Here is a 23,680-nt window from a genome sequence, read left to right on the forward strand (position 1 = left end):
ACTCATCAGGCCATGCTGAGGCCGCATCCCAAATGGCACAACCAGAGGGATGTACGGTTAGAATATACAACTATGAACTGGGGGGCTTTGGGGAGAAGAAGAAGGGAAAAAAAAAAGATTGGCAACAGTTGTTAGTTCAGGTGCCAACTTTTTTTTTTTTTTTTTTTTAAACAATTTTTCTTGTTTGGTAAAATAGAAAAGAATGATTATATTTTGTGAATTTTGTCATTTTAGGAAATACTGAAAATGCAAAACTGGAGGTAAAAATAGGAGAATAGAAGAATTCTAAAATGTTCCATTTTGGAGTGAGGCTATTATACACTTCTCTTTTCCCTGAAAGCAATGGGAGAAAATGTCTTAGGAGAAAAGAATGTGATATGTAATAGGAAAGAATGAAAATAAAGCTAAACTATTCCGAAAAAATATTAATCCTTGAATTAGTAGTTGTCAGTTGGAGATTTTTAAAAATTTTTCATCAAGCTAGAGTTATGAATTCTTGTCAATTCTGGGACCCACAGACTTTTTTATATATAGTATTGGTAATTTTGGCATCAGTAGGTAACAGTCCACTTTACATTATATGGCTATTTCTCAAGAGTTGGATGGCACATCTACCATGGAACATCAATAGTATGCCATATGTAAATAATGATAGCTAATCTATTCTTTCTGACTCTCCACTCCTACTGTAGTGTATTTTCAGAGTGACAGAATTCTCTAATTCTTTATTTCCAACTCAAATCACTCACTAGAGCTTGAGTTCATATATTTAGTTTTGTTGAGAATCTCCACTTGAGTGTCCCACAGATACCTCAGAACTCAAAATCCAAACCTGAGTTCATCTTTTTTTCCTTCTCCCCATCCCTGTCTTACCTACAAAGGTCCCTCCCTTGGTACATGGCACCACCATCCATTGGATTGTCCAAATTAATGTTATTCCTAGCTCCATCCTCTTCTCCACCCCATCCATAGTCATTCAGTCACCACGTTTTATTAATTTACCTTATGAATATATCTCAGATCTATGGAGTTCTTCCGTTTTTATTACCATAGTTCAAACCATGTTCACTTCTCAGTTGTATTACTGCCATAGCCTCCTAACTTGTCTTCCACCACCAGTGCCATCCGTTTCCAATTGTTTTTACATTGTTCAGGTAATCTTCCTAAAACACAAATCAAAACATGTCACATGTTCTGTGTAAACCCTTTAGTAGCTGTCCTTGACCTTCTAGATAAAATCTACATTCTTTAAAGTGTTTATAGCACCTTTCATAATCTGGCCTCTGCTACATGATAGAGCCATATGGAACAACTTGCAGTTCCTTGAGACCTATGCCAGAGGTGAGCACCTTGAGGTCTTCACACACGCTATTCCTTCTGCTTGACTAACTCCCAGTTGTTGTTCATCTCAGCTTGGATTTCCTTCAGGAAACATTCCTTAATACCCCAACATCATATAAGGTTGAATTAGATGTTCTTGTGTGTTCTCATAGTACCTTCTGCTTATCCCTGTTACAGCATGTGAATACTCTATTATTATTGCCTGTTTGGTTGTCTCGGTCTCTCCTAAGCTGTTGGAGGACAAGTACAATATTCTGTATGGTTACTCTGTTTCTTTCTTTTCTTTTCTTTTTTTCATGGTTGCCAACAACTTTGGAGCTACTTTCTTTTGGTCCGTTTTCTTTTCTTTAATTAAAATATCATTTTATTTTTTAATTTATTTAAACTTAAAAAAAAAGATAAAAGCAGTTCACTCATATCTCTCAGCCCCCTCTCCCTGCCTCTGGCAACTACCAGTCTGTTCTCTTCATCGGTGAGCTTGGGAGTATTTATTTATTCATTCATTCATTTTTACATTCCACATATAAGAGAGATCGTGCAGTATTTGTCTTTGTCTGGCTTATTTCATTTAGCATAATACCCTCAAGGTCCAACCATGTTCTATTTTTAATTTTTTGAGGAACCTCCATACCCTTTTCCATTGTGGCTGCACCGGTTTACATTCCCACAAACAGCGGACAAGGGTTCCCTTTTCTCCACATCCTCACCAACAATTGTTGTTTCTAGTCTTTTTGATAATAGCCATTCTCAGAGGTGTGAGGTGATATCTCATTGTGGTTTTGATTCCACAAATCAAATCAAATGCATTTCCCTGGTGATTAATGATGTAGAGCATCTGTTCATGTACCTGTTGGCCATCCTTATGTCTTCTTTAGAAAAATGTCTATTTAGATCTTCTGCCCATATTTTAATTGGATTGTTTGGGGGATTTTTTTTGCTGTTGAGTTGTATACGAGTTCTTATGTATTTTGTACATTAGCCCCTTATAAGATATATTGTATATGATTTGCAAATATTTTCTCCCATTCAATAGGTTGCGTTTTCATTTTGTTGATGGTTTTCCTTTGCTGTGCAGAAGTTTTTTAATTTGACATAGTCCCACTGTTTATTTTTGCTTTTGTTGCTTTTGATGTCAGATTCAAAAACTCGTCGCTAAGACCTATGTCAAGGAGCTCATTGCCTATGCTTCCTTCTAGGAGTTTTGTGATTTTAGGTCTTATGTTCAAGTCTTTAGTCCATTTTGAGTTAATTTTTGTGTATGGTGTAAGATAGTGGTCCAGTTTCATTCTTTTGCATGTGGTTGTCCAATTTTCCTAAGACCATTTATCAAAGAGACTGTTCTTTGACCATTGTATATTCTTGGCTCCTTTTTTGTCAATCAATTGACCATACACCTATGGGTTTATTTCTGGGCACTCTGTTCCATTGATCTGTGTGTGTGTTTTTATGACAATACTGTACTGTTTTAATTACTATAGCTTTGTAATATAGTTTGACATCCAGTTTCCTCAAGATTGCTTTGGCTATTTGGGGTCTTTTATGGTTCCACACAAATTTTAGGATTCTTTTTTGTTCTATTTATGTGGAAAATGCCATTGAAATTTTGATAGGGATTGCATTGAGTCTGTAGATTGCTTTGGGTAGTATGGACATTTTAACAATATTAATTCTTCCAACCTGTGAGCATGGAATATCTTCCATTTATTTGTCTCTTCTTCAGTTTCTTTCATTGATGTCTCGTAGTTTTCAACATACAGGTCTTTCACCTCTTTGATTAAATTTATTCCTAGGTATTTTATTCTTTTTGATATAGTTGTAATGAGATTGTTTTTCTTAATTTCTCTTTTGTGATAGCTTATTGTTAAAGTATAGAAACACAACAGGTTTTTGTGTATTGATTTCATATCCTGCAACTCTACTGAATTCATTTATTAGTTCTAAGAGTTTTTTGATGGAGTCTTTAGGGTTTTATATATATAGTATCATGTCATCTGCAAATAGTGACAGTTTTACTTCTTCCTTTCCAATTTGGATGCCTTTTATTTCTTTTCTTGCTCTAGCTAAGACTTCAGTACTATATTGAATAAAAGGGGCAAGAGTGGACATCCTTGTCTTGTTCCTGATCTTAGAGGAAAAGCTTTCAGCTTTTCAGTGTCAAGTATGAGGTTAGCTGGGGACTTGTCATATGTGGCCTTTATTAAATTGAGGTGCATTCCCTCTATACTCACTTTGTTGAGAATTTTTATCATAAATGGTTGTTGAATTTTGTCAAATGCTTTTCTCCGTCTATTGAGATGATTGTATGATTTTTACCCTTCATTTGTTAATGTTGTGAATCACACTGACTGATATGCAAGTGTCAAACCATCCTTTCATCCCTGGAATAAATACCACTTGATCATGGTGTATGATTCTTTTAATGTATTGTTGAATTCAGTTTGCTAATGTTTTGTTGAGGATTTTTGCATCTATGTTCATCAGGGATATTAACCTGCAATTTTTCTTTCTTGTGGCCTCCTTGTCTGGTTTTGGTATCAGGGTAATAATGCTGGCCTCATAAAATGAGTTTGAAAGCGTTCCCTCCTTTTATATTTTCTGGAAGAGTTTGAGAAGGATTCATTCCTCTTTGAATGTTTGGTAGAACCTAAAAACAAGAACCCATCAATAAAAAAAAAACCAAGAACCCATCATAAAAAAAAAAGCAAAACCCATCAATATGCTGCCTACAAGAGACTCATTTTCCAAGATATGACATATGTTAGCCACAAAACACATCTTAATAAATTCAAGAGGATTGAAACTATATCAAACATCTTTTTTTTTTACCACAGAGGTATGAAACTAGAAGTTAATTACATGAAGAAAACTAGTGAATTCACAAATATGTGGAAATTAAACAGATTGCTACTGAACAACCAGTGGATCAAATAAGAAATCAAAAAATGCCTTGAGACAAATGAAAATGGAAATGGAACATACCAAAATTTATGGGCTGCAGCAAAAGCATTTCTCAGTGGGAAGTTCATAGCGATAAATGCCTACCTCAAGAAACAAGAAAAGTCTCAAATGAACAACCTAACTGTATGCCTCAAGGAACTGGAAAAAGAATGAGTGAATGAATCCCAAAGTTAATGGAAGGAAATAGCAAAGATTAGAGTAGAAATAAATGGGATAGAGACTAAAAAGACAATAGAAAGATCGTTGAAAATAAGACCTTGTTTTCTGAAAACATAAACAAAATTGACACTCCTTTAGCTAGACTCCCCCAAAAAATAAAAGAGGACTCAAATAAATAAAATGTCAAATGAAAGAAGGGATGTTACAACTGATACTGCAGAAATACAAAGGATTGTAAGAGACTACTATGAACAATTATACACCAACAAATTGGACAACCTAGAAGAAATGGATCAAAACCTACAAAGACTGAATCATGATGAAATAAAAAATCTCGGTAGACCAATTACTAGTAAGGAGATTGAATCAGTAATCAAAAACCTCCCAACGAACAAAAGTCCAGAACCAGATGGCTTCACTGGTGAACTCTACCAAACATTCAAAGAAGAATTAATAGTCAATGTTTTACCAGTACTTCATACAGTGCATAGCATATATATTCTTCACTCATTCAGCAAATATTTGTTGAACACACTTTGTGTCAGGCAGTTTAGAATGAATTGGTCTAAATTTCTTCTGTTGAAATGAAAGCCTCCTTTGAGTTTTCACTAGTTTTTATAATATCAAAGATGTGCCTTCTGAAGATCATTATTCAGTGGTCAAGGTGTAAATATATTTTCTTTGACCAGTCTTACATAGTCCCTTTAGTTTGTGTTGTGGTGAAAATTTAGCAGAAGTATATGTGTGTATGCTGGTGTGAGTATGTGTATAAATAATAACTGAATACATTAATGGAAGTATATAACAGTATCTTGAATAATTAAATTTTCAAAGTTTGTAACTATAAATAAAATAACATTTAAAACATCGGATTACAACAAGTCAGGCTTTTAAGAACCAGTTTTTTATAATGACTTTACTTCTGGACTCCCTACCTTAAAATACTTAAGTAAATTTTTGAAGTAAAATATTTAAGTTTTAAGTAAAATATTTAAATTAAAAAGCATTTAAAATAAATTTTGTCTTGATTTCAGTTTATTTATGGATTGTTTTTTTAGTAGTTGGAAAAAAGCTGTGGTAGTTTCCAACTGTGTTAGAAACAGTTGTCATGTGTGGTTCTTTTGCATGGTGAGACTGGGAGCTGTTTCTAAACACACAGTTACTAGCACAGATTTGCCTAAGTTTCCAGCCTGATCTGTGGCTATGGGTAAGTAATGTGGAATATGTGTGGTATTTGTGGGGGGAAAAAACTTCTCTAAATTAGATTCCATAAACTACCCTCTAACTTTTGGTTAGTCTGTAAACTAAAGTGTATAGATTTTAAACCCCAACCAGTCAATAGTATAGTTTTTTGTAGATCTTTAAGACAGTTATAAAGATATGTAAAAATTGTGTTCTGCTACCTCAGAACCTACAGACTTAGGTCTCTTCTTTTGTTGAAATGAATTCTAGTGTAAGTTTTCAGTGCTGTTTAGTACCAAAGATTTCAAAGATAATTTTTCAGTTTAAGAAGCATGCTTATTTTCCAGAAGCCTTTACTTATCCCTATAGTTCCTATTAATGGTGAAGACTCTAGTATATTTATATAGAATTTGTAGTAAAATCTAAAAATTATAAAATAAATTTTGAAATCGTGTGTATAGCATCCCTTTAAATTTCATGAAACTAACTTTATCTGAAAATTAGAGTTTAAAAAGAGGGGGTGTGTGTGTGTGTACTGTCCAGTTAGGGGAGCCACCAGCCACATGTGATTATTGAGCACTTGAAATATGGCTTGTCTGAATTTGAGACATGTTAAAAATGCATACTGGTTTCAAAGATATAGTATGAAAAAAGAATGTCAAATATCTCAATTTTATATTGATTATGTGTTAAAATGATAGATATAATGGGTTGAAAATTGTATTAAAATTAATTTCACTGATTTTTTAAATATAACTACTGGAGCATTAAAAATTACATATATGGATCACCTTCCATTTCTTTTGGACATCTGTGGTCGAGAACGTTTCTTGTAATTGAAAACTGTTTTTTATAAGTTACAGTTGAAATTGAATATTTTTATTCTTATTTTTTTTTCTTCTTCTTCTTCTCCCCAAAGCCCCCCCTCCCCCCCCAGTACACAGTTGCATATTCTAGTTGCAGGTCCCTCTGGGTCCACCATGTGGGACACTGTCTCAGCGTGGCCTAACAAGTACAGTGTGCTAACCTAACCGCTCGGCCATGGGGCCAGCCCCCTGAGTTATTCTTTATTAGTCTGGGATTACAACTTGACATCAAGATACTGTCATTCTAATATTAGATGTAAATGTGAGTTATAAAGTTAAAACTTTTTTAACTAAATATAATTTTGAGGTCTTGTTTTTAGACTTTTTTTTTGGAACAAAACTATAACTAATCTTTCATGATTTCTTGGTTCTTGGATTGGAGCCAGTTTGGCAACAACAATGCATCATTCACATTAGTGTTCCATTTATTTATTTAACAGATTTTTTGTTTGCCTTATATATGTACCTAATCTATCCTAGGGAATACTTCTCCGTAATTTCAGAAGGGAACCAAAAAAATGGATAAGCGTGTAAATGAGTTCATGGAGTTGGAGGTAGGAAGAAGTAAAGCAGTTCCTGTCTGGGTTTTTATTTCCTGCAAAGTAGTATGTAAGGTCATCATAGCCCACCACTAGTGATGGTTTCCGGGAAAAACTCTTTGAATTGAGTAAAATTAAAGGGTTCTCCATAGATGAAAATCATCATTTATTGAGTACTTACTGGGCACTGAGCTAAACGCTGAGGAAAAATATACAAAAAGGGCCTTGCCCTCAGAGTTTATAGTTTTGTTAGGAAAATATGGCATATACCAAAAAAAGTAAATAACAACATACGGCAGCTATGATAGGGTAAAGAATGTATGGTACATATACGGTACTACAGGAGTTCAGAAAATGAACAGAACACTAATGCCTAGAAGTTTTGTTTTTTTTTTTAAACTTTCTTCTCTCCTTATTACAGTAGTAGCCAAGTGATCTTTTCAGAATGACTCCTTTGTAATACCTTCTGGCACTGTACCTGATTCTCAGAACAGTCAGTGATAATTATGAGAACTATATAGAAACTTAGCACAGAGTCTTTACCTCATCATAAATAAGAGTTTAATACAGTTCTTTTAGAACTGAACTTTGAGTGCTTTAGAACAGGACAGTGTTTACAAATGGGAAATTGAGGTTCCTATGGCATTACATGATTCAAATCATGTAGCTTCATCTGTTTGATGTGAACTTCAGGTTGCAGCTGAATTAACCGACATCTTTTGTTTCCTGTTATTACCTCTGAATTCCTTACTCTTCACTCTTTAATATTTGCTGTGTTGATAGTGAGAAGGGAAGGAGGATTCTAGAGTGGGGTGGTTGAGTGTGTATCTGTAATAATAAGATCTATAGATTTTAAACAGGAGTGGGAGTAGGGTGAGAGAGAGGGTTGTATAGGATGAAAAGTTTGAGAATGTACTTCTGAGTGTTGTAGAAACTATCAATTGCATGATAAGCCAAACTGATAGAGATATCACCCCCAAAACATGTATATACACTACAAACATGTAGAAATGTAACGCAAAACAAGAGCAAAACTAAATGCATAGCTAACTCTAAGGAAGGAAAGAAGAGAAGGAAATTACCAGGTGCCAGAAATCAGAGAAATCAAATCAAAGCAGTATGTGGGAGCTGATGCTGCTATATAAAACAGCACAGGGACACTTTGGTCCTGGATATATGTCCTGAGGAATCTGGAATGGAATTTGAGTACGTGAATTTGAATTAGAAGATGTGGCCTTGCACCTTTTCAAAATAGAGCTAGTGCTAAGCTCCAGGCATGTGGCCTAGAACCTGAAACAACTTCCCTGATTGTGCATAGATTTTTAAAAGTTCCAATGATAGAACAATCTAAAAGAATATAAAATGTGTGTGTGAAATGATTACAAGGATTAAAAAAAAAAAAAAAAAGGAAGTGAAGCCTGATGAAGTAACAGGCTAGTATGAAAAAGGAACAGTAAGACTTGAAAAACCAAATCAACTTTCAGAAATTAAAAGTGTAATCATGGAGGGGCTGGCCCGGTGGCATAATGGTTAAGTTCGTTTGCTCCACTTCGACAGCTTGGGATTCCCGGGTTTGGATCCCAAGCATGGACCTACACACAGCTCATCAAGCCATGCTGTGGCAGCATCCCACATACAAAATAGAGGAAGATTGACACAGAAGTTAGCTCAATGACAGTCTTCCTCACCAAAAAATTAATTAATTAATGTCAAAAAAATGTAATCATAGAAGTTGGCATTAGGTGGGTTAAGTAGCAGATTAGACAGATACTCTTGCTTTGGCTGAAAAGGAAAGAAAAATGTAACAATAAATGGTTAAAAAGATCTAAATCTAAAATGTAATGACCCAAAAGTAAAAAGTTGAAAATGCAGGGTTGGAAAAATACTAGGCTGATATAAAACAAAACAGAAATCTGTTAAGGGGGCTGGCTGGTGGAGTATTGGTTAAGTTCGCACACTGCTTCAGCAGCCCAGGGTTTGCCAGTTTGGATCCTGGGTGCGGACCTACACACCACTCATCAAGCTGTGCTGTGGCAGCATCCCACTTAAAAGAACTAGAAGGACTTACAACTAGGATATACAACTATGTACTGGGGCTTTGGGAGGTGGAAAAAAAAAGAGAGAGAGAAAGATTGACAACAGATGTTAGCTCAGGGCCAAACTTCCTCACCAAAATAAAAAATAAATTTAAAGAAATCTGTTTGGAAAATATTATCAGGTAAAAGTAGGTTTTTTAAGGCAAAAAGCATTATTAAGGATAAAGAGAGCCATTGCATAATGATGAAAGAAATAATTCACTAGGAAGAAATTATAATCCTGAATCTGTATGTCCAAATAACATTTTCTTTTAAGTACATAAAGCAAAGATGTACATACTAAAAATAAATGGACTACCGACAGATATGGTGGGAGATTTTAGCACATTTACTTCAGAAGCCAGTAGATAATCAGACCACCATTACCACTACCTCAGCAAAAATTGAACAACACAGTTAACAAATTTGATCTTTTAGGTGTGTTTAGGTGTATTTACTCTAAAGGTAGAATGTAGATATTCCTTTCAAGCACACATGAAACATTTACAGAAACTAACCACATCTTAAACTATAGACGGATGACTCCACAAATACTTAGGCATATCACACTGGCTGTATTTTCTTACTAATAGTGCAGTACATAGAAAACTTACTTGGTTTTCCAAGTTCATTTGAAAGTCATGTTAATAGAATATTATTTAAATAATAAGAGCTAAAACATTTATTGAGCACTTAATATGAGCCAGGCATACTAAGTGTCCTGAATATGTAATTTTATTTAAATCCTTTCAACAGCCTGTAAATTTTAAGATCCTCTTATCATCTTTAATAGATGGTAAAATTTAGGCTTAGAAATGTTCATTTGCCCAAAGTCTGCTGTTGGAAAAATCTGTTTTTTAATACTACGCTGTTACAACCCTCCACCTTTTTAAAACACTTTTACTATTATAAAATATAAAGGTAGAGAAACTCATATAAAACAAATACATAGCTTATTGAATTATTAAGCCATTGAATTATTAAGATTGGTATTATAATACCAACAGGTCAAGAAGTAGAACTTTGCCAGCCACTGCAGAACCCTTCTGTGTGCCTCATTCCAATCATAACCCCTTTTCTTCCCCACAAAAAGCGTTTTCATGATAAGGCTTTTTTCTTTATAATTTTAATACCAAAGTGTACGTTCTTAAACAGTATGCTTTAGTTTGGTTATTTTTTCCCCACTGTTTTTTCCATGCAATTTATTTGTTAAAGAAATGGGTATGGTTCGACCTTGAAGAGTCTTTTTACAGGTTTGATCACATTCAGATTTGATGTTTTTGGCAAAACCTCGTTGATGGTGGTGTGTTCTTTCTTCAGGAGATATATAATGTCTGATTGTTTTTCTTTTTGTGATATTAGGAACTATTGATACTCAATGGTTAAAGCCATTAACTCTTAAGAGATTGCAAATTTTTATTATTTCTAATTATTATTTCTTTTTCATTTATTGCTGGAATGTGTCTATAGGGAAGCGTCCCCTCAGTCTAATACTTGGTTACCTGGTGGTTCTGTTTATATAAGAGAGGAAGAATAAATGCTTAATTATTTCCCATTATTCACCAATTTTCAAAACAATGAGTTGGTTTTCACTAGCATCTTTCAAAATAACCTTTTTTTTTTTAAGTATCATTATAAACTCAGGTTTAAATATGTTTCAGTTCGCTTCACTTATTCTTACTGATTATCAGATTATCTCTGGCCAGTGGGATCCTCTGCAAGTTGGCTCCCTGCCATCATGGAGTTTATATTTTAGTAAATCTGTACATATATAAGCATATGTATGTGTAATCTTAAAACGCATGCATATACTAAACACATTGTTCTGTATATTTTGGTTTTTAATACTTACTATGTATTGGAGTTAGTTCCTTACCAGTCTATATAGAACTGCTTTATATTTTGTAATGACTGCATAATTGGTGTTGTGTAACTATACCATAGTTTATTTAAATCCTTATTGATGAACATTTTGATTATTACCCTGCAGTATTATAAACAGCACTGCAGTGAATATCTTGGTACATACTACTTTGCACATATGTGTGAATACAGCTGCAGAATCAATTCCCAGATATGGAATCACTAAGTAATAATAGCTATTGCCAAATCGCTTTCCTTAGAGCAATTGAGAACTTTTTTTTTTCCTCTCATTATCCTTTGATGATACTAGTGTGTGATCTTACTTTTTGATTTTTTGGTAATTTGTCATATGAAAAATACCTTATTGTAGTTTTTATTAGCATTTCATTTGTTTTCCTTTAATTCTAAATTGTCTGTTCATGTCCTTCACCCAATTTTCTATTGAATTGTTGATCTTTTCCATATTGCTTTGTAGACAGTCAGATATAATAAGGAAATTACCCTTTGTGATATGTATTGCAAATATTTTTTCCTAATTGTGTTGTTTCTTTTGACTATGTTGATGGTGTTCATTTTCCAAGCAGAATTTTTAAATTTGTATGTATTACTCAAATTTATTAGTTCTTTTTTAAACAATCCAAATTTATAAAAGAATTAGAAGTACAGTACAAAGAAGTATTTTTTTCCTTGAAGCTTCAAGACTATGTTGCCAACCTGTTGTCGTATTATCTCCTGATACTTTAGTGTGTATTTCCTACAAACAAGGATATTCTCCTAAATGACTATCCTAAAGCTATTAAAATCAGAAAGCTAACATTGACACATTACTATCTTCTAATCTTCAGGACCCCCCCCCCCATTCAAGTTTCACTAATTGTCCTAGTAGCAACCCTTTTTTTAGGGGGGGGGGATGTGAAGAAGAGTAGCCCTGAGCTAACATCTGTTGCCAATCTTCCTCTTTTTGCTTGAGGAAGATTTGCTGGGAGCTAACACCTATGCCAGTCTTCCTCTGTTTTTTTGGAAGTGGGATGCCACCACAACATGGCTTGATGAGGGGTGTGTAGGTCTGTGCCCAGAATCTGAACCCGCAAACCCTGGGCCACCAAAGCCAAGTGCATGAACTTAACCACTACACCACAGTGCCAGCCCCCCCAATAGCAACTTTTTACCAAAAGGATCCAGTTCAGAATCACATGTTGCATTTAGTTGCCATATCTCTTCAATCTCTTTCAATCCCACTGTCCTTCAATCTGGAACAGTTCCTCAAACTTTCCTTGACTTTCATGACTTTGACAGTTTTGAAGATGATTCAAAACAAATTAGAACAAATTCAGGTGTAGCTGATGTTTCCTCATAATAGATTTAGGTTATGCATCTTTGTCAGTTGTATCATAAATGTGATGTTGTGATCTTGTATGCTGTCAGGCAGCACAGTTTCAATTTGTTGTATTAAAGATGATGTTCACTTTGATCACTTGATTAAGGCAGTGTCTGATTGGCATCTCTACTATAGTTACTCTTTTTCCCTTTCTACTTAATAAGTATCTTATGGGGGAGACACTTTCCTTATCTCATGCCTTATCAAACTTTCACTTTATTCATTTATTTATTTTATGGGTTGCTCTCCATTCAGTGGGTTATAATCCCTTTTCTATCATCATGAATTTTCATGCGCCAACGTAATTTTGCTAGTACGTTATCATTCAGGCTGACTTCTGTGTCCTTTTGACATGTCCTCGTCATTCTCTGGGCACCTTCTTGTTTCTGCTGCAAAATATTCTAGGCTCATCTTATATTTCCCCCTACCTGGAATCGGCTGTTTTTCCAAGGAGCCCTTATTCCTTTTATAGAAAATGTTATTCAGAAGCTAAGATCCAAATGCTATTCATGCTCATTACTGTTGGAGTGTCACTGCTTCCAGTCTCTGTCAGTGGACAGAACTAGGCAATGTATGCACATATATCCACATGCATTCAAACATTTATGTCTATATTTATTTCTATATCTATCTACTAAAAACCATGAGTTCACGTTGATACCTCCAATTCCAGTCTAACACCATAGAGTATTCTACCTATACCAAAATACCAAAAGTATTCTACCTTTCTCTTCTCTGACAGAAATCTGGCTTCCATTCTCCTATTTAATTATTTGATCAATCCCTCTATTGTATGTAACCAGTCTTCCAGTTCCACCATACCCTCTCCTGTGCCACGTCCTTCTCTCCCTGCTCTGGCTCTTACTCTCTATTCCAGGCCACCCTCCCCCAACATGGACTTCGTTCTTACCCTTCTTGAGCGCCAAGACCCTATGCCAGGCCACCATCTGTGCGGATCCTCTTTTCATTCTACCTGGTATCCCTATACTGAGCTGTCCCTCTCCGTGGACACCCTCCTTACCCCGCTTTAACCCTGACACCTCTTGCCAGGCTGCCCTTCTCACCCTAAAAGGTGAAAATCTTCTTCACCAAGCCTTCCAAGTTTTGTTATACCTTAAAGAAGCTTCTCCACTTTATAAAAAAATAATTTTCTTTATTTTCTTCTAATGATTTTATTTTAATTTTTTTGTATTTAAATATATGGTCTGTTTTGGAATTTATTTTCAAGTAAGAAATGAAGTAGAAATCCAACATTTCTTTCAGATGGTTATCCAATTGGCTGGAATTTTATGTAAAAGTTGTATCTCTCCCCATCCCCCCCAAAATTTATGAAGTTTTTAAAAAGTTTACTGCATCATATAGCTTTTTTTTCAAAATAGGTGTCATTTTTCTTATTGCTTTTGTTTATAACAGATGATGATGTACCTGCAGATATGGTTGCAGAAGAATCAGGTCCTGGTGCACAAAATAGTCCATACCAACTTCGTAGAAAAACTCTTTTGCCGAAAAGAACAGCGTGTCCTACAAAGAGCAGTATGGAGGTAAGTTAAATATAACTGCTTTTCTTTTTATAATGAGAGAATTGTTAGGAAACAAACAAAAAAGGGAATGTCATCGTTTTTTGCAAGTAATGATTATGTATGGTAAAATATTTGCTTAATTAAGTTTCATTTTGTTTTTGAAGGGTGCCTCAACTTCAAATACGGAGAACTTTGGTCATCGTGCAAAACGTGCAAGAGTGTCTGGAAAATCACAAGATCTATCAGGTGTTTCCTATGGGAAAACTAAAGAATAGGATCAGATAATTTTCTTTGATACCAAAAAATTAAAATAAATTAAGTGTAGTTTAGTGTTACATTTGGGACTGAGAAAATGATTATGATAGAATAAACATGAAAACCCTGATCTCTCCCTCTTTGACTTTAATTCTTGTATAAAAATACTTTTTATTTTAACCATTTTCTGAAATGGTACATAATGGCTAAAAGAAAGAATACCTGTTAGGTCAATATAAAAGAAGACAAATGTTTGTCATCTATGAAAGCAAATTGCTTATAAAATGATTGTCATTTAAAAAAATTATTCATTAGATAAAATGAAAATTACACTCTTTAAATAATGAGAAAGTTGTTGCCTGCACAATACATTGTTTATATTCTGTTTGTTTTTCTCTTTATAGCAGCACCTGCTGAACAGTATCTTCAGGAGAAACTGCCAGATGAAGTGGTTCTAAAAATCTTCTCTTACTTGCTGGAACAGGATCTTTGTAGAGCAGCTTGTGTGTGTAAACGCTTCAGTGAGCTTGCTAATGATCCAATTTTGTGGTAAGTGAAAATTTATTTCTTATTATCTTGAGATATATTATTTACTGCCCAAAATGCTAAAGATGGTAGAGAAGTTAAAGTATGAGTTGTTAGTTACAATTAAATAGTCAGAACAAAATTACAATGCTCATAGATTCCAAGTTACCTGTTTATCATAAATGTGAATTCTCGGTCCAGGTGGTGTTTATAAAACCGTAAAGTACTTTTTATCAGTTAATAGCAACTGAGTGATTGTGGGAAATGTTTCTTATTTGCTTTTTAGAAACAAGTAAGTCTAATTTAAAACAGCTAATTAACTTAATCTTTAGTGAAAATGTAAATTTTGTGCATCATTTTGGAAAATAGTATGACAGTTGTATTCATGAATCTTAAAATATGAAAGCCCTTTGACCCAGCAATTCCACTTCTGAAAATTTTTTTGCCTTATTTACAGATTTTTCATAATAGAATAGGTAATAGTGAGGGAAAATTAAAAATAATCTTTAAATGTCCAGGAATAAAGGAATGGACTAAGTGAACAATATAATGTCTTCTTGGAAGGTTGTGATATAGTCATTAACACTCTTATGATTGTTACAGTTTTTAAGAACATGGGAAAATGCTATGTTACAAAAGTGAAAAGAGCAAAATACAAAATTTGATACGCTATAAAATCACAGCTGTAAAAAACGAAACTATAGATGAAAAGGAAATAGAGTAAACTGTTAATAATGAATATACTGAAAGTATAGGTTATCTCTTTTCTTTATACTTTTCTATATTTTACGGCATCTCTGTATTACTTCTATGATGCAAAAAACGACACCTTAAATTTAAGAAAGAAAATATTTGTGTTAAAAAGGAAAAAGAGAATGAACAGCAGAAGAAGAAAGAAATGTTTTGCTTTGTACAGGAAGTGATAATAGTTACTGTCACTCCAATTTCTGGGATTTGACAGTTCTTGATAGGATTTAAATGAACTAAAGATACAAGAAGAGTATTCTTCTCTAACAGAGTATTTTATTTAAAATCATTTTCTTAAATAACTCTATGAGCTTTTATAGTAAGGTGGCTTTTTCCCCCTGACTAAACAGTCAAATTTGGAAGAAGTGACAATTTTTATTTTGGGGGGTAGACTGTTTCCATATGCAGTTATATTGTTTTTTGGTTTTTGTTTTTTGGTTTGTTTTGAGGAAGATTAGCCCTGAGCTAACTGCTGTCAGTCCTCCTCTTTTTGCTGAGGAACACTGGCCCTGAGCTAACATCCATGCCCATCTTCCTCTGCTTTCTCTGTGGGACGCCTGCCACGGGGTGCCACGTCTACACCCAGGATCTGAACTGGTGAACTCCGGGCTGCGGAAGCAGAACGTGCACACTTAACCGCTGCGCCACCAGGCCGGCCCTGCAGTTATATTGTTTTAGCCAAAAACTATATTTTTACATTTAGAATTCTGTTTTTTTGCAATTCTTGTAAGTTTTTGAGGCCTCAAATAATTTTTATAGTTGTTTAAAGGACATTTTATGGAGAAATCTTTAATTCCTTTCCCCCTCCAGGAAACGATTATACATGGAAGTGTTTGAATATACCCGCCCTATGATGCATCCTGAACCTGGCAAATTCTACCAGATTAATCCAGAAGAATATGAACATCCAAATCCTTGGAAAGAGAGTTTCCAGCAGTTGGTATGAAGTATAAATAGAAAATATTGATTTATATTATATATTTGTCAATAAAATTCCTTTTTTAAAAAGTTAAATTCAAGGGGCTGGCCCCGTGGCTGAGTGGTTAAGTTTGCGCACTCCGCTGCAGGCGGCCCCGTGTTTCGTTGGTTCAAATCCTGGGCGCGAACATGGCACTGCTCATCAGACCACGCTGAGGCGGCGTCCCACGTGCCACAACTAGAAGGACCCACAAGGAAGAATATGCAACTATGTACTGGGGAGCTTTGGGGAGAAAAAGGAAAAAAAATAAAATCTTTAAAAAAAAAAAAGTTAAATTCAAGAATAGGTTTCAAGCCAATGAATATTTACCAACCATCAAAATATCCAACAATTCTTTCACTGCTGACATGTTTATTAATAATTTAAACAGTGGGAGTAAACATCAGTAGCCTGAGAGCAGTTGTTCTTTCTATGGGTCTGTTTGAAGTTTTATTTAAATTATTAGTGTTCAATGGTTGTTTTAAAGTTTCACATTTAGCTTAATTTTCATATGGTCCTTTATTAAGAGCTTCTCAACTTGGGGTGATTTTGCTCCACAGAGGACATTTGGCAATGGAGACATTTTTGGTTATCGTAAGTGGAGAAGAGGATGCTGCTGGTGTTTAGTGGGTAGAGGCCAGGGATGCTACTAAACATCCTTCAAAGTACACGACAGTCCCCACAATAAGGAATTATCTGTCCCAAAATGTTAGTAGTGCTGAGAGTGAGAAACCTTGTCCTTACTGGATATTACTGAGTCCATAAGCTGTTCCAGATTTTACATTGTACTGTGCAACAGAAAATTTATTGGAATAATTAGTTGTTTTGATATTTAATAAGAAATATTCATACAGTACTAAATTAATTTAGAATATAATGTTTATATAGTAGTCGATGTTTATTTTGGGGTGTTTTTTGTTTTCTTTTGACATTTTAGTATAAAGGTGCACATGTAAAGCCAGGATTTGCTGAACATTTCTACAGTAACCCTGCAAGATACAAAGGAAGAGAAAATATGTTGGTAGGTTTGATTTGTATTTTTATGAGACTTAAAATGGTAATCTTTTAGTTCTGTACTGACTCTTATTTTTTTCTAGTATTATGATACAATTGAAGATGCCCTTGGTGGCGTACAAGAAGCTCATTTTGATGGACTTATCTTTGTTCATTCTGGAATATATACTGATGAATGGATATATATTGAATCTCCAATCACCATGATTGGTGCAGGTATTTTGAAAAGCGTTATCGTTAGAATTTTAACATTTTATGTACATGATGGGTTTTTAAAATGCTAGTGACTTAAAAGTCCAGGTGAACCTTTATAATACCTTAATGGTAGGAAAGCATAGGAATTAAATGTCTTTCATATATATGATGGAAATGAATACATGTGAGTTCAGAAATTATTGATGTATCTGTTTCTTTTTTTTGTTTTTCTAGATGTATTTATTTCTTGATGTCAGTACTTTGTTCATCTGCCTTAGTTATTCATTAAGGAAAGAAAATATTTGTTTCGTCATTTGAAAATAAAGCTGCTAATGTTTTCATTGCTTTACTTTTAATGAAACAAATGTCCTTTTAAAAATATTTTTTGTACTATTTCAGAGCTGTTTTTATGGTCGGGTTTCTAAAAATAAAAGTAATGAAATATTTGTTGAGCACTGATCGGTCATTTAAAGATTTGTGCTCTCTCTGGCTTTTTAAGGATACAGCACATAGACCATTTTAAGACAGCTAGTAATTATTACTTGTTAATGAAATTTGCATTTACTGCGCTTTCTGCTTTCTTCCCCCATTTTCACCACAAAGAAAAGGCAGGAGAAGGTATAGAAAATTTTTGACTAGTGATTTTCATTACTTTCTAAATCAGAGTATTGGAAGTAAGTTTAAATAAACAGGTTTCTCTCTTTCTCTCCCCAGTCATTGTTCTCCTCTTCATTCCTCTCCCTGAGCCTCTTTCTGGTGCTGCTAGTGGTGATTTTGTTTCCACAAGAAACCATTTTTTAATATGCCATTGCATTTGATACTAAATACTGTTTGTAGTTGAATCTTATTAGAAGGATTATACATAGATAGGAGTATAATGGTACTCAAATAATATCCACATTAAATATGACTACTTATGGTAAAGCAGTGAAACATAGTTAACTGATAAAATGAATATTAATCCTAGCTACTCAATACAAATGTTTTTTAAAAGCTCCGCCTCCAAAAATAATACCCAACTTAAAAACCAAAGGTTTCTATTGTGTTACTAGTTTTATGGGCACAGTATTTTTACTGATTAAAAAAGTAATTTTTTACTTCAATTTCGTCTGTCTGATAAAAGTAATATGCTTTAAAATATCTTCTCCACAGCACCTGGAAAAGTAGCAGACAAAGTTATAATTGAAAACACTAGAGATTCAACCTTCGTCTTTATGGAAGGTTCCGAGGATGCTTATGTTGGGTATATGACAATAAGGGTAAGAAATTTTAAGATTTAAAATATGTATGTTGAAATCATTAAGGCACTGGTTATTTCAATCAAAATTTCTACTTTTCAGTTTAACCCTGATGACAAATCTGCTCAACACCACAATGCACACCACTGCTTAGAGATAACAGTAAATTGTAGCCCTATTATTGATCATTGTATCATCCGAAGTACATGTACAGGTTAGTGTTTCCTTTATGTTTTATTATAAAATGAGTCACTTTGTTGTTGCCCAATAGGTTTTTAAATAAATTATTTTTCTTACAGTTGGCTCTGCAGTATGTGTTAGTGGTCAAGGAGCATGTCCCACCATCAAGCACTGTAATATCAGCGACTGTGAAAATGTTGGACTTTATATAACAGATCATGCCCAGGTATTTTGAAATTTTGTAGGTGTTTTCTTTTTTAATTTTTTTAAAGCTCTACTAATGTTTATTTCTGATTAATTATTGTAGGGGATATATGAGGATAATGAAATTTCCAATAATGCTTTAGCTGGGATTTGGGTTAAAAATCATGGAAACCCAATTATTAGACGGAATCATATTCATCATGGACGTGACGTTGGTGTGTTCACATTTGATCATGGCATGGTAAGAACATTTATTCTTAACAGAAAAACTGACTTTATATCGTTAAATTTCAAATAGATTTCAGCGTTTTTTCATCACCAAACTGAATTGAAGATTATAGCTTTAAAAGAGATTTCTACATTATATTTTAAAATCAGTATGCAGTATTCATTCTGTTTATTCATGGATCCAACATTATATACGTGTAGAGAAGATGGAGTCCTTAGGGGATTGATGTGATCTTTGAGGGGAGTTCTAATCCAGTAGTTCTCAAATGTAAGTGTGCATAACAATCACCCAGATATAATAAATCAGAATTTTCAAGGATAGGGTCCAGGATACTCATTTATAATAAGCGCTGTGAGTTTAATGCAGGTTTTCTGTAGACTACACTCAGAAATAATGGTTTCATCATTAGCTTGACTTCCATTTTATTCTTCTTCAAATTTTTTTTAACTCGCAGAACTTTAAAAAGAAATAGAATGATAAAATATCAGTTCTAAAATTGTCATGCGGCACTTAATTAGGTATCTTTATGGATGCTGTTATGTTTTAAATACTACTAAGTCATTTTATACAATTTTTCTAGAGACATGACATTTTGAGTTCTCTTAGGCCACTATGTCAAAATAATGTTCTTGGATGTCTATTCAGATATTCTTTTCATTTAATGTCTTATTTTCATTAAGGTAATTTTCAAGTCCTAGTACACATGGGCAGCATTTTTTGTTAAGGAGTCAGAGATAGGAGAGGATAGGATTAGGGTAAAGTTTATTGCTATTATATTACAAGCAATTTAGAAACATTGGATTCACGTATACAAATTGGTGACTAGCGAAGGAAATTTTGTATTTTCATTGTTTGTGTCTAAAACCCTAAGGCAGACCATGAGGAGTATCCTTTTATCAAGTTCTAATTGAACCTAAATAGTTTCACACCATCCAGTTCATCATATTCCCGAGCAAACTGTAACCTGAGAAAAACATTCACTTACAGCTAAGGCTGTAGCTTTGGCCTATAGGTAAGAAAGAAGAGTGAAGATGACCGCTTGGCTCTTCTCCAACTGGAATAAAGAAATTGACATTTTGTTACAAATTGTAGCTCTTTTTTCCAAGGAGTGGGGAAGGGTGCAGGAGAGCATTGGGAATTGAGGAGTCTGGGCAAAGGTATGGGGGATGTCAAACAGATGAGTCTTGAGAATCTGCCCTCCTTTAGAGGTCTGTATCAGCTGTAGTTTATAAATGGAACTCTTATTTTGTAATGGAACTATACTATGTTAGTATTTCTTTGCCTGTGTTGCCTTTAGACATTGCCCCAAGAGTTATATACCAGTTGTATTTATGCATGCCTCTGGTCTCATTCACAAGTGATTTGAGGTACCAAGATAATTTTAACCTGAGTAAATTTCCTCATTTTTAAAAAACCTGTGGTGATGGTCACTTACTAAAGTTCATCATAGTAATTTAATCCTCATCACACACCCCTGATACCGTTTATTTTTTATAGATTTGGGTTTATAAAATTTATAATTTAAAAAAACAGCTCGAGGCAATGCTATACATAGATATTCCTATTAAGGATTAATGAAGAGATTTGTAAGGGGTTATACATTTGTAAGGGAAGAATGGAAATAAAGCATTATCTTGGGCTTATCATCTATTTTATTGACACAGTCCTTTAAAATCCTTTGGTAGAATGTTCTTCCATTCCAAATATTCTTTTGGTTTGTCTTCTTTGTGTTGTCATCCATCAATCATGGGCTGCCATCACTAAGGATAACCTTTTCAAAATTTTGTTTTTTCTATAGAACTTCAAAGAATATCAGAATAAACATTGATAACTGGTTTCTTTTCTGTCCTCTATCTCTAAATATATTCATTTTTATTGTTCTTTGAAATTGTTTTTCCTTTTCCTTATTTATGACTATTCAACCTATCTTCATCCCATCATTTATATTCTTATTTTTCATTTGTAAAGGTTTATATCACATTCCTACAGTTAGTGGTCTATATTTATTTACCTTTAGTCCTTTTATCACAGTTTCTCCATTCCTGAATTTTTAAATTCTAATTCATTCTTGATATGGCTGAGTTTTGTCATCTAGCCGTTTTTTTTCTTTTAAAAGAAGGGTTTGTGGGATAGAGACAAAGAGAATTGATTGGTGGTTACCAGGGGAAAGGGGGGGTGGGAGGAGGGCACAAAGGGTGAAGTGGTGCACCTACAACATGACTAACAATAACGGACAACTGAAATTTCACAAGGTTGTAAACTATCATAATCTTAATAAAAAAGTTAAAAAAAAAAAAAAAGAAGGGTTTGTGGGTATTGTAGCTTGAATTCTTGCCACTTGAGAATGCCTACCCATTACCTTTTAACTTAGCTGAGAATATAGTTTTGATTGTACTTTCTTTCCCTCAGAATTCTGTAGTCATTTTTATATTTCTAGCATTGAGTGTGGCTGAGAAGGCTGAAAGCATTGTCGGTTTTTTCCCTTTCTGGTGGTGATTTGCTTTTCTACTTCAATATCCATATGTAGATCTTTGTTGTTGTTAATGTTGTGTTGTCTTACTATTTTTCTGTTCCATGTGTTCCTTTCTTTAGAAACTTGGCTATCTTCTCTATTACTTATCTTGGTGTGTTCTTTTCCTTTAAGGTTTTATGATTTCCTCAAATCTGTGTCCCTTACTGTGTTTCCATAGTTCTGTCTCTTTCTGTTTTGTTTCCAGTATGGTTTTTATCTCTATTTTTTAATGTATTTTTGTTTTATTAAGTCTTCCTAATAAACATAAAAGTAGAGAGAAGAGTGTAATGAATCCCCATGTACTCATCCTCTGTCTTCAGCAACTATCAATTCATGACCAATTTTGTTTCATCTCTACCTCCTCACTTACTCTTTACTCTCTTCTGTTTCTATCTGGATTATTTTGAAGCAAATCCTGGACATCACCATTTCATCTGTAAATATTTCAGCATGTATCTTCAAAAGATGAGGATTCTTTTTTCTTTCTTTCACATAACCACAATGCCAATCTCACTCCTACAAATAATTTTTCTATTAATGTTCACAGTTCCCCAATTATCTTTTTTGTTTGTTTAATATTCAATCTATGGCAGAGTATTATTTTTGTAAAATAAAATGTCATAACAATGCCAAATTGCCATAAAATTTTGAGACATTTATTCTAAATTTATCAGTTTAACTCATGACAGATTCTCTATGTTGAAATCTGCCTGTCCTCTCTCTTCTCCTTTGATTTCACTTAACTTTGGATAGTCTCCCTTAGATAGGAAACAAATTTTAGACAGAAATTGCATATTAGTGTGTTTTCTTCTTCAGATTTACTTCTTGTGCCTAAGGTATTTCTATGAAAATATTACTATGGGAGTATTTCTCTTCTCTCTTATGTTCTGTTCATGCCACTAGATCTCATCACTTTAGTAGAAGATCATTGGCTAGGCTTATTAGAACCTTCACTTACTTGGGGAAAACTACCTTGTTGAAAGGTCTAAGGTGACATTTGTTAGCTCTCAGCTCCCTACTCTTAGCCAGATTTCACAGTACACTCATGTACCACATAATGACATTTTGGTCATTGATGGACCACATTGATGGTGGTGGTCCCATAAGATTAGTACCATATAGCCTGGATGTGTAATAGGCTGTACCATCTGGGTTTATGTAACTACTGTAGGGGAAGAAGTTGTTTTCCTCTACCTTTCTAGGTTCTTCTGGCTGTTCTAAGAATTAAATTGACATGAGAGATTAACAGGGGGGGAAAAAAGTTTAATATCACATATACACGGAAGAAAGCCAGAAAAACCAATTAACTTGCCAAAATCCACCAAAGCCCTCATCTTAAGTATGATCCTTAGCTAAAGACAAAAGAAGATGTTGGGTGTCAGGAGACTCAGGGACTTCAAAAGGAAGGAAGGCAGTTCACAGGTAGGTGAAAAGGAACAAACATTTAGAAAACAAGTGTTTGGCTGCACAGAAACAGAACAACACAGAGGGGAGCCCAACAAACAGGCTTTTTCTGGGCTCCTCCCTGTCTACACCTCGTTCATGTTATGCTAAGGTGATAGGCTTCCCGAGGCAAGTTTTTTATCTGAATTCTTTTAGGCAGTTAAGAGGAAGGTAAAAAGAAAAACTTTGAGGCTTTTCTTTTATTTGGAGAGTTTTAAGAGAAACTGTTAAATGCCTTTTACTCTGTCATATTTGATAAAGATGTTTTTCACTTCAAAAAAATTTTTTTGAAAAGGACT

The 23,680-nt window shown here is 34.1% G+C and overlaps 1 protein-coding gene across 2 annotated transcripts in view; it reads left to right on the forward strand.

The window, feature by feature from the left end:
* The window catches only part of FBXO11 (F-box protein 11), an 89,252-nt gene that overhangs the window by 51,263 nt on the left and 14,309 nt on the right, over window positions 1-23,680 (forward strand). The window contains exons 2-11 of one of the 2 annotated variants that reach the window (XM_070572738.1): window positions 13,775-13,902; window positions 14,046-14,127; window positions 14,541-14,685; window positions 16,219-16,348; window positions 17,304-17,387; window positions 17,464-17,596; window positions 18,728-18,834; window positions 18,916-19,027; window positions 19,113-19,219; window positions 19,301-19,438. In XM_070572738.1, coding sequence (XP_070428839.1) covers window positions 13,775-13,902; window positions 14,046-14,127; window positions 14,541-14,685; window positions 16,219-16,348; window positions 17,304-17,387; window positions 17,464-17,596; window positions 18,728-18,834; window positions 18,916-19,027; window positions 19,113-19,219; window positions 19,301-19,438 — 1,166 coding nt within the window. The remainder of the gene's footprint in view (window positions 1-13,774; window positions 13,903-14,045; window positions 14,128-14,540; window positions 14,686-16,218; window positions 16,349-17,303; window positions 17,388-17,463; window positions 17,597-18,727; window positions 18,835-18,915; window positions 19,028-19,112; window positions 19,220-19,300; window positions 19,439-23,680) is intronic. The other variant, XM_070572739.1, reaches the window with a different exon arrangement.

The sequence above is a fragment of the Equus przewalskii genome, chromosome 14, assembly GCF_037783145.1.
Source record: "Equus przewalskii isolate Varuska chromosome 14, EquPr2, whole genome shotgun sequence".
Taxonomy (NCBI): domain Eukaryota; kingdom Metazoa; phylum Chordata; class Mammalia; order Perissodactyla; family Equidae; genus Equus; species Equus przewalskii.